This window comes from Palaemon carinicauda, chromosome 9 (assembly GCF_036898095.1).
Source record: "Palaemon carinicauda isolate YSFRI2023 chromosome 9, ASM3689809v2, whole genome shotgun sequence".
Taxonomy (NCBI): domain Eukaryota; kingdom Metazoa; phylum Arthropoda; class Malacostraca; order Decapoda; family Palaemonidae; genus Palaemon; species Palaemon carinicauda.
Window position 1 is genome coordinate 135,431,275 of NC_090733.1, and position 16,680 is coordinate 135,447,954.

The 16,680-nt window shown below is 43.4% G+C and overlaps 1 protein-coding gene across 2 annotated transcripts in view; it reads right to left on the reverse strand.

Annotated features, from left to right (window-relative positions):
* Window positions 1-16,680, reverse strand: part of LOC137647163 (NFX1-type zinc finger-containing protein 1-like) — a 181,233-nt gene that overhangs the window by 40,012 nt on the left and 124,541 nt on the right. For both annotated transcript variants that reach the window (XM_068380441.1, XM_068380442.1), the window contains exons 8-9: window positions 14,461-14,650; window positions 5,842-5,998 (exon numbers count right to left, since the gene is read on the reverse strand). In XM_068380441.1, coding sequence (XP_068236542.1) covers window positions 5,842-5,998; window positions 14,461-14,650 — 347 coding nt within the window. The remainder of the gene's footprint in view (window positions 1-5,841; window positions 5,999-14,460; window positions 14,651-16,680) is intronic.

The window sequence follows — 16,680 nt, forward strand, 5'->3', positions numbered from 1 at the left end:
GAGGACTCCACGTAGATATCGTACACTACACACACAACTCTGAAAAGGAAACTTACTGATTTCTATACTCAAATATAAATACAAACATGAAAACATGTTTACATATATATTGAGTAAAAGAAAAGTAAGCGATTAAGTAAAGACAAAACAAACAATGGCTGCCAAGAGAGGACCAAGACAGAAACGTCTGTCACAGTCCAAGCCAAAAGTGAAAGTGAGCATTCATCTGTGTGTGAGGGGGGGAGGGGTAGCTAGCTACCACTCTCCCCCCCCCCACCCCCAGGTAACTAGCGCGGGGGTAATACACCCTCGTTAAATTCTGATGGCTCGCCATTTCAGCTGCGCTAAAAGGTAAACCCAATGTAAATAGCGTGGTTTGTATTTCGGTTACGGAACAAACTACTTTTTTCAGTACGCAGGGCAAACTTTCATCTGATACTAGGCCTTGATGAAAAGGTCAATTTGCACATTACTATTAGTTATATATTAACTATTCCCAAACGGTGCTCCTTTTACTTTCCTTGACTGTGATTACACATGATGGCAAAGGCAGAGCTTAAAATAGCCATGAACTACACCCAGAAGTGACTACATATGATGGCAAAGGCAGAGCTTAAAATAGCCATAAACTACACCCAGAAGTGACTACACATGATGGCAAAGGCAGAGCTTAAAATAGCCATAAACTACACCGAGAAGTGACTACACAGGATGGCAAAGGCAGAGCTTAAAATAACCATAAACTACGCCCAGAAGTGACTACACAGGATGGCAAAGGCAGAGCTTAAAATAGCCATAAACTACACCCAGAAGTGACTACACAGGATGGCAAAGGCAGAGCTTAAAATAGCCATAAACTACACCCAGAAGTGACTACACAGGATGGCAAAGGCAGAGCTTAAAATAGCCATAAACTACGCCCAGAAGTTACTACACAGGATGGCAAAGGCAGAGCTTAAAATAGACATAAACTACACCCAGAAGTGAATACACATGATGGCAAAGGCAGAGCTTAAAATAGCCATAAACTACACCCAAAAGTGACTACATATGATGGCAAAGGCAGAGCTTAAAATAGCCATAAAGTACACACAGAAGTGACTACATTAAAATAGCCATAAACTACACCCAGAAGTGACTACATTAAAATAGCCATAAACTACACCCAGAAGTGACTACATTAAAATAGCCATAAACTACACCCAGAAGTGACTACACATGATGGCAAAGGAAGAGCTTAAAATAGCCATAAACTACACCCAGAAGTGACTACATTAAAATAGTCATAAACTCCACCCAGAAGTGACTACATTAAAATAGCCATAAACTACACCCAGAAGTGACTACACATGATGGCAAAGGCAGAGCTTAAAATAGCCATAAACTCCACCCAGAAGTGCCTACATTAAAATAGCCATAAACTACACCCAGAAGTGACTACATATGATGGCAAAGGCAGAGCTTAAAATAGCCATAAACTCCACCCAGAAGTGACTACATTAAAATAGCCATAAACTACACCTAGAAGTGACTACATTAAAATAGCCATAAACTACACCCAGAAGTGACTACATATGATGGCAAAGGAAGAGCTTAAAATAGCCATAAACTACACACAGAAGTGACTACACAGGATGGCAAAGGCAGAGCTTAAAATAGCCATAAACTACACACAGAAGTGACTACACATGATGGCCAAGGCAGAGCTTAAAATAGCCATAAACTACACACAGAAGTGACTACACAGGATGGCAAAGGAAGAGCTTAAAATAGCCATAAACTACACCCAGAAGTGACTACACGTGATGGCAAAGGCAGAGCTTAAAATAGCCATAAACTACACCCGGAAGGGACTACACGTGATGGCAAAGGCAGAGCTTAAAATAGCCATAAACTACACACAGAAGTGACTACACAGGATGGCAAAGGCAGAGCTTAAAATAGCCATAAACTATACCCAGAAGTGACAACACAGGATGGCAAAAGCAGAGCTTAAAATTGCCATAAACTACACCCAGAAGTGACTACACAAGATGGCAAAGGCATAGCTTAAAATAGCCATAAACTACCCCCAGAAGTGACTACACAGGATGGCAAAGGCAGAGCTTAAAATAGCCATAAACTACACCCAGAAGTGACTACATTAAAATAGCCATAAACTACACACATAAGTGACTACATTAAAATAGCCATAAACTACACCCAGCATTGACTACGCGTGATGGCAAAGGCAGAGCTTGAAATAGCCATAAACTACACCCAGAAGTGACTACATTAAAATAGCCATAAACTACACCCATAAGTGACTACATTAAAATAGACATAAACTACACCCAGAAGTGAATACACATGATGGCAAAGGCAGAGCTTAAAATAGCCATAAACTACACCCAGAAGTGACTACATATGATGGCAAAGGCAGAGCTTAAAATAGCCATAAACTCCACCCAGAAGTGAATACACATGATGGCAAAGGCAGAGCTTAAAATAGCCATAAACTCCACCCAGAAGTGACTACATTAAAATAGCCATAAACTACACCCAGAAGTGACTACATATGATGGCAAAGGCAGAGCTTAAAATAGCCATAAACTCCACCCAGAAGTGACTACATTAAAATAGCCATAAACTACACCCAGAAGTGACTACATATGATGGCAAAGGCAGAGCTTGAAATAGCCATAAACTCCACCCAGAAGTGACTACATTAAAATAGCCATAAACTACACCCATAAGTGACTACATTAAAATAGCCATAAACTACACCCAGAAGTGACTACACATGATGGCAAAGGCAGAGCTTAAAATAGCCATAAACTCCACCCAGAAGTGACTACATTAAAATAGCCATAAACTACACCCAGAAGTGACTACATATGATGGCAAAGGCAGAGCTTGAAATAGCCATAAACTCCACCCAGAAGTGACTACATTAAAATAGCCATAAACTACAACCATAAGTGACTACATTAAAATAGCCATAAACTACACCCAGAAGTGAATACACATGATGGCAAAGGCAGAGCTTAAAATAGCCATAAACTCCACCCAGAAGTGACTACATTAAAATAGCCATAAACTACACCCAGAAGTGACTACATATGATGGCAAAGGCAGAGCTTAAAATAGCCATAAACTCCACCCAGAAGTGACTACATTAAAATAGCCATAAACTACACCCAGAAGTGACTACACATGATGGCAAAGGCAGAGCTTAAAATAGCCATAAACTACACCCATAAGTGACTACATTAAAATAGCCATAAACTACACCCAGAAGTGACTACACATGATGGCAAAGGCAGAGCTTAAAATAGCCATAAACTCCACCCAGAAGTGACTACATTAAAATAGCCATAAACTACACCCAGAAGTGACTACATATGATGGCAAAGGCAGAGCTTGAAATAGCCATAAACTCCACCCAGAAGTGACTACATTAAAATAGCCATAAACTCCACCCATAAGTGACTACATTAAAATAGCCATAAACTACACCCAGAAGTGAATACACATGATGGCAAAGGCAGAGCTTAAAATAGCCATAAACTCCACCCAGAAGTGACTACATTAAAATAGCCATAAACTACACCCAGAAGTGACTACATATGATGGCAAAGGCAGAGCTTGAAATAGCCATAAACTCCACCCAGAAGTGACTACATTAAAATAGCCATAAACTCCACCCATAAGTGACTACATTAAAATAGCCATAAACTACACCCAGAAGTGAATACACATGATGGCAAAGGCAGAGCTTAAAATAGCCATAAACTACACCCATAAGTGACTACATTAAAATAGCCATAAACTACACCCAGAAGTGACTACACATGATGGCAAAGGCAGAGCTTAAAATAGCCATAAACTCCACCCAGAAGTGACTACATTAAAATAGCCATAAACTACACCCAGAAGTGACTACATATGATGGCAAAGGCAGAGCTTAAAATAGCCATAAACTCCACCCAGAAGTGACTACATTAAAATAGCCATAAACTACACCCAGAAGTGACTACATTAAAATAGCCATAAACTACACCCAGAAGTGACTACATATGATGGCAAAGGAAGAGCTTAAAATAGCCATAAACTACACACAGAAGTGACTACACATGATGGCAAAGGCAGAGCTTAAAATAGCCATAAACTACACACAGAAGTGACTACACAGGATGGCAAAGGCAGAGCTTAAAATAGCCATAAACTACACCCAGAAGTGACTACACGTGATGGCAAAGGCAGAGCTTGAAATAGCCATAAACTACACCCGGAAGGGACTACACGTGATGGCAAATGCAGAGCTTAAAATAGCCATAAACTATACCCAGAAGTGACTACACAGGATGGCAAAAGCAGAGCTTAAAATAGCCATAAACTACACCCAGAAGTGACTACACAGGATGGCAAAGGCAGAGCTTAAAATAGCCATAAACTACGCCCAGAAGTGACTACACAGGATGGCAAAGGCAGAGCTTAAAATAGTCATAAACTACACCCCGAAGTGACTACACAGGATGGCAAAGGCAGAGCTTAAAATAGCCATAAACTACACCCAGAAGTGACTACATTAAAATAGCCATAAACTACACCCATAAGTGACTACATTAAAATAGCCATAAACTACACCCAGCAGTGACTACGCGTGATGGCAAAGGCAGAGCTTGAAATAGCCATAAACTACACCCCGCAGTGACTACGCGTGATGGCAAAGGCAGAGCTTGAAATAGCCATAAACTACACCCAGCAGTGACTACGCGTGATGGCAAAGGCAGAGCTTGAAATAGCCATAAACTACACCCAGCAGTGACTACGCGTGATGGCAAAGGCAGAGCTTGAAATAGCCATAAACTACACCCAGCAGTGACTACGCGTGATGGCAAAGGCAGAGCTTGAAATAGCCATAAACTACACCCAGCAGTGACTACACGTGATGGCAAAGGCAGAGCTTGAAATAGCCATAAACTACACCCAGCATTGACTACACGTGATGGCAAAGGCAGAGCTTGAAATAGCCATAAACTACACCCGGAAGGGACTACACAGGATGGCAAAGGCAGAGCTTAAATTAGCCATAAACTACACCCGGAAGGGACTACACGTGATGGCAAAGGCAGAGCTTAAAATAGCCATAAACTACCCCCTAGAAGTGACTACACATGATGGCAAAGGCAGAGCTTAAAATAGCCATAAACTACCCCCAGAAGTGACTACACACGATGGCAAAGGCAGAGCTTAAAATAGCCATAAGCTACCCCCAGAAGTGACTACACATAATGGCAAAGGCAGAGCTTAAAATAGCCATAAACTAAACCCAGGTCTCAGGACCAAGTTCGCATGTAAACACAGCAGCTTGGTTGCCTTCACCCGTTTCTACAAGTGATCATTCAAACTTTGATGTCCTGGGATCTTTGAATAGTATATTTCTTTTTTTGCTTTCGGCTATATTACTTCCCCCCTTGAAAATTTTCTCTATATCAAAAACATTTTGCTTTTTTAATTAGCAGTCAAAAGACCTTTACTTATACATTTGACTTAGATATTTTACATTGGTTTACACCTTCTGTTTATTGTTAATATTGTTATATTCAACACTATAACTTACAGCCTTGACATTCCTTTTTATCCTCTTTCATGATAGTGCTAGTTCTTACAAAAATGACTAGAAGTACAAAGCTCTTTACTTTATAAAACATTCCATAAAAAACAACATCAACACCTGTTAAAAAAATTACGCTAAATTCTCACGGAAAGATGTCACATAAGCAAAATTCTCAAAATTCTGAATGCAAACCCCATACACATTTCAACGATTACAAAATACCTCCTCATTCAACTTACATATGGCCACATACAAGGGGTCTTTTGCACGGCTTATTGCAAGAAACATGTAGACGTCCTTGGAAACAACTCCCACACTGGCCTACACATTGATGATGGCAATCTAAAGTGGCCACACACGGTGCATCACAGTATTTCCAGGCTTCTTCACCAGTGACTGAAAGAGAGCAACAGAAACAGTTTAAAGGTTTAAAGGTCACTCATGAATGGCAGGGGCAAGAGACAGTGACATTGCCCTATCAAGCAGGACAATGCCCTAGAGACTGACCATATACGCATATTATTATTATCATTACTTGCTAAGCTATAACTCTAGTTGGAAAAGCAGGATGCTATAAGCCCCGGGGCTCCAACAGGGAAAATAGCCCAATAAGGAAAGGAAAAAAGGAAAAACAATATTTTTAGAAGAGTAACATCAAAATAAATATCGCCTATTTAAATTATATAAACTTTAACAAAACAAGAGGAAGAGAAATTAAATAGAATAGTGTGTGCGAGTGTACCCTCAAGCAAGAGAACTCTAACCCAAGACAGTGGAAGACCATGGTACAAAGGATATGATCTGCGTCCAAGCTAGGACCAAGGAGGGCCAGGCAATGGCTGCTGATGACTCAACAGATATATCCATAGGCTTCCCCCAACTCTCTATTCTTAGCTCACAAGAAGGGTGAGGTTGCAGCAACCAAAGAAACTAACGAGTTTGAGCGGGACTCGAACCCCAGTCTGGCGTTCACCAGTCAGAGACATTACCACATTGGCCACCACAACCCTAAAGGAAAATAAATAAAGATTTAAATGGATATTTAGAGCCTCTTAAACTTAATTATTGGAACCAAGCGTACTCTGCATAAATGACCTTTGCTTAGGTTAACCCTTTAATCTCAATGTTGTCAGGTACATGAAGACAGAGGAGAATCTGTAAAGAATAAGCCAGACTATTCGGGGTATGTGTAGACAATGGGAAAATGAACCGTAACCACAGAGAAGGATCCAATGTAGTACTGTCTGGCCAGTGAAAGAACCCCATAACTCTCTAGCAGTAGTATATCATAGAATGCAATAATAAAAGTTATTTAAATTTATGCAACAGGTTGGACACAATCCCTTGCTAACTCAGAACTCAAATGGTCCGAAAGATTGCTGAATTATCAAAGATAAGCAAGGATAAAACAGAAATGCTATGCAAATTTAATTATAGTTGTTCATCTATGTGTTCTCAGTCTTCACTGGATTTACCCAAATTAAACACAAAAAGGTACAGTATTACTAAATGTTTAATTACTTTAGTTTTTTAATTTTTAATCAAAGCGGTCAAATAACAACTGACTTGATTCAAAAGAGGGAATGTGAGAGATAATTCCTCCATACACATAAACACAACACTGCATTCGCAGGCAACATTTGTGATACAAAAAGCCAGGAAATATTTGAATCACATTGTGATGTACAAGTCAAAATGAACTTCTGACAACAGGATTGAACTACTGGGCGAAATAAGGACATTATAATTAGAAACACGCAACGAGAAAACTGAAAATGTTATTTTCATTAGTAAAATAAATTTTTGAATATACTTACCCGATGATCATGTAGCTGTCAACTCTGTTGCCCGACAGAAATCTACGGTCGGGATACGCCAGCGATCGCTATACAGGTGGGGGTGTACACAACAGCGCCATCTGTGAGTAGGTACTCAAGTACTTCTTGTCAACAAGAACTCAATTTTCTCCTCGGTCCACTGGTTCTCTATGGGGAGGAAGGGCGGGTCCTTAAATTCATGATCATCGAGTAAGTATATTCAAAAATTTATTTTACTAATGAAAATAACATTTTTCAATATTAATCTTACCCGATGATCATGTAGCTGATTCACACCCAGGGTGGTGGGTGGAGACCAGCATACATGTTAACAAAGAAGCTAAGTATCCCGTATCTTATTTTAGCCGTTATTCAAAATAACAAACATAAAATAAATAAGTACCTGGTAAGGAAGTCGACTTGAACCATTACTCTGCCTTTTTAAGTACGTCTTCCTTACTGAGCCTAGCGATCCTCTTAGGATGCTGAGCGACTCCTAGGTGCTGAAGTATTAAGGGCTGCAACCCATACTAAAGGACCTCATCACAACCTCTAATCTAGGCGCTTCTCAAGAAAGAATTTGACCACCCGCCAAATCAACCAGGATGCGGAAGGCTTCTTAGCCTTCCGGACAACCCAGAAATATTTCAAGAGAAAGATTAAAAAGGTTCTGGAATTAGGGAATTGTAGTGGTGGAGCCCCCACCACTACTGCACTCGTTGCTACGAATGGTCCCAGAGTGTAGCAGTTCTCGTAAAGAGACTGGACATTCTTAAGATAAAAGACGCGAACACTGATTAGCTTTTCCAAAAGGTTGCGTCGAAAATATTTTGCAGAGATCTATTTTATTAAAAGGTCACGGAAGTTGTGATAGCTCTAACTTCGTGTGTCCTTACCTTCAGCCAAGCTTGGTCTTCCTCATTCAGAAGGGAATGAGCTTCTCGTATTAACAGTCTGAAAATAATAGGATAAAGAATTCTCTGACATAGGCAAAGATGAATTCTTAACTGAACACCATAAAGCTTCAGACAGGCCTCGTAAAGGTTTTTAAAATAGAACTTAAGAGCTCTACAGGACATAATACTCTTTCTAGTTCATTTCCAACCATATCGATAAGTTTGGAATAACGAACGATATTGGTCAAGGCCGAGAAGGCAGCTCGTGTTTGGCTAGAAAACCAAGATGTAGAACATGTAGCCGTTTCGGATGAAAATCCGATGTTCTTGCTGAAGGCATGAATCTCACTGACTCTTTTAGCTGGTAAAGCATATCAGGAAAAGAGTCTTAAAGGTGAGATCTTTCAGGGAGGCTGATTGAAGTGGTTCGAACCTGTCTAACATAAGGAATCTTAGAACCACGTCTAAATTCCAACCAGGTGTAACCAAACGACGCTCCTTCGTGGTCTCAAAAGACTTAAGGAGGTCCTGTAGATCTTTATTGTTAAAAAGATCTAAGCCTCTGTGACGGAAGACTGATGCCAACATGCTTCTGTAACCCTTGAAAGTGGGAGCTGAAAGAGATCGCTCTTTTCTCAGATATAAGAGGAAGTCAGCTATTTGAGTTACAGAGGTACTGGTCGAGGATACGGATACTGACTTGCACCAGTTTAGGAAGATTCCCCACTTCGATTGGTAGACTCTAAGGGTGGATGTTCTCCTTGCTCTAGCAATCGCTCTGGTTGCCTCCTTCGAAAAACCTCTAGTTCTCGAGAGTCTTTCGATACTCTGAAGGCAGTGAGACGAAGAGCGTGGAGGCCTTGGAGTACCTTCTTACACGTGGCAGACGTAGCAGGTCCACCCTTAGGGGAAGAGTTCTGGGAACGTCTACTAGCCATCGAAGTACCTCGGTAAGTTATTCTCTCGCGGGCCAGAGGGAAGCAACTAGTGTCAACTTTGTCCCAACGTGAGAGGCGAACTTCTGCAGTACCTTGTTGACAAACTAAAACGGAGGGAATGCATATAGATCTAGATGAGACTAATCTAGTAGAAAGGCATCTAAAAGAACCACTGCTGGGTCCGGGATAGGTGAGCAAAGTATTGAGAGCCTCTTGGACATCGAGGTTGCGAAGAGATCTATGGTTGGCTGGCCCCAGGTGACCCAAAGTCTCTTGCATACATCTCTGTGGAGGGTCCAATATGTTGGAATTATTGTCCCTTCCTACTGAGACAAACTGCTAAGACATTCAAGTTGCCTTGGAAGAAATTTGTTACTAGTGAAAAGTCTAGACCTGTTGAACAGGAGAGGAGGTCACTAGCGAACTCGCACCATGTCAGAGAGTAGGTCCCTCCTTGCTAGGAGATGAACATCAAAGCAGGGAGTTGTCCGTGTTGACCTCCATTACTTTGTCTTGAAGGAGAGACCTGAAGCTTTTCCAGGTCAGACTTACTGCCAGAAGCTTCTTGCAGTTAAAATGCATTGTCCTTTGACGCGAGTTCCATAATCCCGAGCATTCCCTACCGCCTAAGGTCGCACCCCAGCCCAAGTCCGATGCGTCTGAGAAGAGAACGTGGTTGGGAGTCTGAACAGTCAGGGGAAGACCCTATAAAAGGTTGATAAAGTCCTTTCATCAAGTTAGACCAGACTTATCTTCCGGAAACCGGGATCGAGACCGCTTCTAGCGTCTTGTCCTTTTCCAGTGAAGAGCTAGATGAAACCGAAGAGGACGGAGGTGTAGTCTTCCAAGTGACACCAATTGAACCACGGATGACAGTGTCCTAACCAGACTCATCCACAGCCTGACAGGGCCGTATTCCTTCTTCAGCATCTTCTGGATGGATAGCAGGGCTGGGGATTGATCTTCTTGTTCAGCCATGTCCTCATCAGAGGGTTCCTCATCCGAAACTGATGAGGAAACGGCAACGGAGTGGGCAACGTCTGACTCGCTGAATCCGGTCGCACTGGTGGATGCGTGACGGAGCCGGACACAAGATCATGGTACTGCTGCACAGTCTGTGAACTGTCAACCATGGGGAAGCGAGGAAGTACAGCGACAACCCGAAACTGTCTAGACTGTCTGGGTAGTACAGACAACCCCTTATCGGGTTGCTGAGGTTGCCGCACTGCGTCACAACAAAGTCACCTCTGCTGGTTGTTGAACGTCTTCCCAGTGACACACTGAACGTCCACAACCACCTCCGAGAGAAGCATAACATCAACGTGCGACTGGCAACCCACACTGGGTCGTACCGGTGGAGGAACCATCTCAACTGGCGGACGTGAGTAGGATACCTCAGCGTCAACAGGGCGTACAACCAACCGGTAGGAAGGTCGTTGGCAAGAAGGGTCTTCTCCGTAAAAAATCCTCTATCAAGGACTAAGCTTGGACTGCATGTCTTGCAACAAAGCCCAAGGTCTATGGGAGCAGGTGTGGCAACAGACGGGGTTAGCGACTGAAGCGGAACCATTTACCCTCCCTGGAAGCATGTTATGCTTAAATAAAAGTCCATAGGAGGCTAAGCAGCTTAAGGCTCCTCTCCAAAAGACAGAGTCCTCAAGGGAATATCAGAAGGAGGGAGAACAGCACTTTCTCATCTACAGGAACCATATCCGAGAAAAGCTAGGTTCTCTCAGTGAGGGTTTCACTGGTGCAAAAGCAGCAGACCAGAAGGCAACGTTATGAAACTGCTTGACAGTCTGTGAACTGTCAAAAACTGAACTGTCAACCATAACAGGAGCGTGAGGACATACAGCACTGGTGTATAAGTAGCAGACCAGAAGGCAACGTCATGTAACTGTTTGACAGTCTGTGAGTTGGCAACAACCAAAGTTGTGTGGGGAAGCCTCAACTCCTGACTGACTAGTTTGCTGCTGGCGAGTGGCGGTAACCACAGTGTGTTGCGGAGGCTGACACACCGTGTCAAAACACGGCAGCTTGTGGTAGCTCACGCACGGCAACGGAGTGCTCTGTGTGTGGGAGTCATCATACATCTGGCAGGGTTGACTGTGCATGGGTGGAGGAGCTCTCACAACAAGAGTGTGAGAGCAGGAAGCCATGCCGGGCGCACAACCGTGGGAGGTGTAGGCCCACGGGTGCATCGTCAACCTTCTCCGCAGTCGGAGTGTGGGAGCTGGCAACAACAAAAGCAGAGTGCTGGTGCGTGGGAGGGGCTGCGGTGGGTTGAGGAGCATGCGGTATGGTATGCGGAGCATGCTGTAAGGTATGCGGCTCATGCTGCATGGTATGCGGAGCATGCTGTAAGGTATGCAGAGCATGCTGCATGGGCTGCGGAGAATGCCGCATAGTGCTGGAACCCGGCAGCTCTACAGAACCTTCCCACTGCTGATGCGGTAGCTCACGCATGTTAGCAGATGGTGCAGCAAGAACATGCGTCTGGCAGGGTGGACTGCGCATCGGTGGTGGAGCTCTCACAGGTGGAGGGTGGGAGCAGGCAGCCGCAGTATCTGCTGAGCGCACAACCTCGGCGGGTTGTAGGTTAACAGGTGCATTGTCAACCTTCCAGCACGATACTCCTGCATGAAGGAGCAAGCTGAGACTGTATAGTCTGCAGCATGGACCACTAGGGTCTATGAAAGACAACAACAAACAGAGCTACTGTCCGTTGTGACTGAGGGTCTAAAACAGCTGGTGCGGCAACAGACGGAGTTACTGCCTGTTGCGGTACCACCTTGCCTCTCTTGGGAGGTGTGCAGTTGTCGTACTGCAGCGAGTCCGAACTGACCCAGTGGCTACACCTAGGCCGTTGGACTTGCGCGGAAGGGACCGACTTGCACTTAAAAGCTGCAAGATTTGGTCCATGGTTTCTGCGAGAAACCTCTTCCGCAGACGAGGAATAAATGGGCTCTCTCATCTTTGTGTGGGTGGGGTGATCACGTCGGCAACGTGTGTAGATACACCCGAAACCACGGAGGGAAACGTTTGTTCGTCGATCAAGACCTGTGGAACCCATAAGTCCTTCGACATTACTTCTCCCCTGGGCTTGGGAGCTTGTAAGAGGTATCGGACAAGGTGAACAACTGGCACGAACAAACGAACCCTCGAACGCAACACTGTAACACTTTGCGCATATCACTTTATCACTTTTGATTTTCTGTTTGCACTTATTTCACTGAACTCGAAACTTTAAGTGGTTTGTACCTGAAACACGCAATCCTATCCTTCATTAAAAGGTAGTAATTGCGAAAACAGTATTACAATGTAACAGAAAAAACATAATGAAAGATAAAGAATTCAGTGGCTGGAAAAGAGACTAAACACTAGATCAAATAACTACGTTTAAAATCTCTCACCGCATAAAGCCTGGGAACAAGAATAAAACTCTAGAAACGTTTTACCTTCTTCCCCTATAGCGACTAGGGAGATGAGCAAAAAACGAGAACAACGTTACCCGCTTGAACGAAACGTTTATCCTCCTCTCTCTCCCTCCGTCTCTATCTCTCTCTCTCTCTCTCTCTTGACTTAGAACCTGAGAGATGAGCCCAATTATATATCGTTAAAACATATTATTTGTTAAAGGAAAAAAAAAACTGAAAGGTTTCCCAAATAAAAAGTTCCTTTATTAGAATTAAAACCATTTAAGCCAAGAAAGAATGAACGAAACGCTAGAATCGGTTTACTCTTACTGCAACGTGAAACCGTGAAATACTCTCTCTCTATCGTAACGATAGAGCGCAAGTTGAACGTTCTGAACGTCAACAACTGCGGAGACTAAACAAAACGTTAGTTCAACTTTGAAATCAGTACGAGACTATCAAAGAAATTCTTTTAAAAACATTAAAATTAAAATAGCATAAATTTTTAACAGGAAAAACGATATGACGGGCTCAATGTTAATTAACTTCGGTTCCAAGTAAGGACCGCCTACTATTAGGAAAGGTCGCATATAAACAAACATAAAAATTAATTTTTATAAGTTTATAATAAATGGAAAGTTAATCGAAGAGGCCTATAAATGGCGGAGAGATATAAAATAAATCTATAACTTTGTTAAGCAAAATTACCAAAAACCTAAACACACTTCCGTCTAAGGGAAGGGTGGGTCATAAAAAGTGAAAGAGAGTCTATACTCTCTTCGACACCAACACTTCCGTCTAAGGGAAGGGTCGGCCATTTAAAAGTGAAAGAGAGTCCATACTCTCTTCGTCACCATAATAAAATCTATCCAAAACGAGTTCAAGTTTTGAAATGAAGATAAAACCCCTGCATAGCGAAAGCTCAAAACTGGATTAGTGTACTTCACCAAAAAGTTGTGAAAACAAATCCAGTTAGGGACGGCGTATTAGTAGGTCTTGCCGGAGGCACGACAGAGGAAAAATTGAGTTCTTGTTGACAAGAAGTACTTGAGTACCTACTCACAGATGGCGCTGTTGTGTACACCCCCACCTGTATAGCGATCGCTGGCGTATCCCGACCGTAGATTTCTGTCGGGCAACAGAGTTGACAGCTACATGATCATCGGGTAAGATTAATATTGAAAAAGTAGGAATAGGTAGCATTACTGACTAGTTGCCATCAATAGTCAAATGGCCCGGTGTTTCCCACAGGCGGAGGCATTTTAGCAATGGGAGAATGGGAAATATTTTATTTTGGATTTAACATCGTCACAGCTCGAGTAGAAGAAACATGAACACTAGTGCATAAAAATAATATGTGTATTATTGATAGAGCACAGTATTTTTCCCTAGTCTTGGGTAGTGCCATAGCCTCTGTACCATGGTCTTCCACTGTCTTGGGTTAGAGATCTCTTGCTTGAGGGTATACGAGGACACTCTGATCTATGGTTTCTCTTCCTCTCGTTATTTTCAAGTTTTTAACCTCTAGTTATTTTCAAGTTTTTATAGATTATATATGGAGAGTTTTATTTTAATTGTATTATTGTTCTTAAACTACTCTTGTAGTTTTTCCTTCTTTCCTCACTGGGCTATTTTCCATGTTGGAGCACTTGGACTTATGGCATTCTGCTTTTCCAAATAGGGTTGTAGCTTAGCAAGTAATAATAATAATAATAATAATAATAATAATAATAATAATAATAATAATAATAATAATAATAATACTAAAATAGAACAACCAAGGGCCCTTACCTTTATTTCTCAAATGACAAGGTTTCTTGATCAAATGATTCCTTGGACACTTTTCCGTGGTGGTGACTACTTCCATGCAATTCTTTGTACATTCAGTGTTACACTTCTCTAGACATTTGTGGCCACATGCAAGTGTCTTTGTACAGGGCCCATCACACATGTCCAATGTTGGAGTTTTACCACATTCGGCCTAAATATTATCAAAGAAAATTTATACATTGTTAAACAGATTTTAATAATGTAAAGTCCCCCCTGTATTTCCACTTGATTACAACCCCTGCAAAATATGCCAATAACATGACAAATTCGAAGATAATTTGTATTTTTCCTAACCATACAAACCTTAGCTATTTACATAGGGTTTACCTTTTAGCGCAGCTGAAATGATGAGCCAATAGTTTTGACAAGGGTTAATTACCACCGCGCTAGTTAGCGGGGGGGTGGGGAAGGGTAGCTTGCTACCCCTCCCCCCTCCACAAACCGGTGACTTGCTTCACTTCACTTAGAGGTAGGACTTGACTTGGGGGTCAGGGATGGCAGGCACATATGTGTAAATAGCTAAGGTTTGTATGGTTAGGAAAAATACAAATTATCTTCGAATTTGTCATTTGTTCCGTAACCAAAATACAAACCACGCTATTTACCTAGGGTGACTTACCCCTTAGGAAGGATGGAAAGTCCCCAGCCTTACTGACTTCGGCTTGCCCGGGGGTTCGATCCCTCAGTGAGCAGCACTTGAGAGAGGGAGCCCCTGTACCTCATAAGTTCCTAGCATCGCTAGGAACGAGTGCCCTACATAAGCAGTGTGAGGAGGAGAGTGTGACTCGTCCTATGAAGTTGACCTTGAGACCTTCAGATAGGAATTCTAGGATAGGACGTTCCCAATACCACCTCGTCAGGGTATGGGAGACGCAACAGTATTAAGCTTAATACTAGGAGCACAAAGAAGCATGGGTTACCTGCAGAGGTCGAGGTCAACTATGCGAGGACCAGGATGCTGCTTCCCCAAGAGAGGGGAGAATGAAGAAAGAAGTAAGGGTCAGACATACTCTTTCATTCACGTAGACTACGACCGGGTAACAACGCTCTCAACCTACTGCTACTTGTCCAAAAAGGAGCCTGAGGTTAGACCAGCTGTTGTGCAGCCACCACAGGGCCGATAGAAAACGTATCGAGGCTCCTGTGGGTCACGTCTTGCAGGTAGTGGGCTATGAAGGTCGTCTGACGCTTCCAGACCCCAGCTTGAAGTACCTGCGTCACAGAGAACTTTCTCTTGAAGGCCAGGGATGTAGCAATACCCCTGACATTGTGGGCTCGAGGGCGACGTGACGGAGGAGGGTCAGGATTCAGGGCATGGTGGATAACCCTTCGAATCCAAGCTGAGATGGTGTTCCTGGTGACCCTCCTCTTAGTCCTGCCTGTGCTCACAAACAAAGCTCGCACAGGAGGACGGACTGCAGCCATTCTCTTCAAGTAGTGCCTCAGACACCTCACTGGACATAGTAGCAGCTGGTCTGGGTCGCTTGTTACAGAATGGAGACTCGCGATACTGAAAGTCGAACCGAGGATCCGGCACTCCAGGATTCTGAGTCTTGGCAACAAACTCAGGGACGAACCTGAACGTTACCTCCCCCCATCCCCTTGAATGGGCGATGTCGTACGAGAGACCATGAAGTTCACTAACCCGCTTGGCAGAAGCCAAGGCGAGTAGGAAAGCCATCTTCCAAGACAGGTGGCGATCGGAGGCCTGGCGTAATGGCTCGAAGGGAGGTCTCTTAAGAGACCTGAGGACTCAAACCACGTTCCAAGGAGGGGGTCTCACTTCCGACTGGGGGCAGGTAAGCTCATACTACGTATGAGTAAAGAGAGTTCTAGCGACGAAGAAATATCCACGCCCTTCAATCTGAAGGCCAAGCTTAAGGCCGAGCGATAGCCTTTCACTGCCGAGACAGAAAGGCGCATTTCTTCCCGCAGATACACGAGGAAGTCCGCTATTGCTGGAATAGTGGCATCGAGTGGAGAGATACCCCTTCCACGACACCAACCACAAAAGACTCTCCACTTTGCTTGGTAGACTCCCTCAGAGGACCTTCGCAGGTGCCGAGACATTCTCTACGCAACCTGTTGCGAAAAGCCTCTCTCCGCGAGGAGACGCTGGATAGTCTCCAGGCATGAAGCCGAAGCGAGGCTACGGCCCTGTGAGGGACGCCGGAGTGGGGT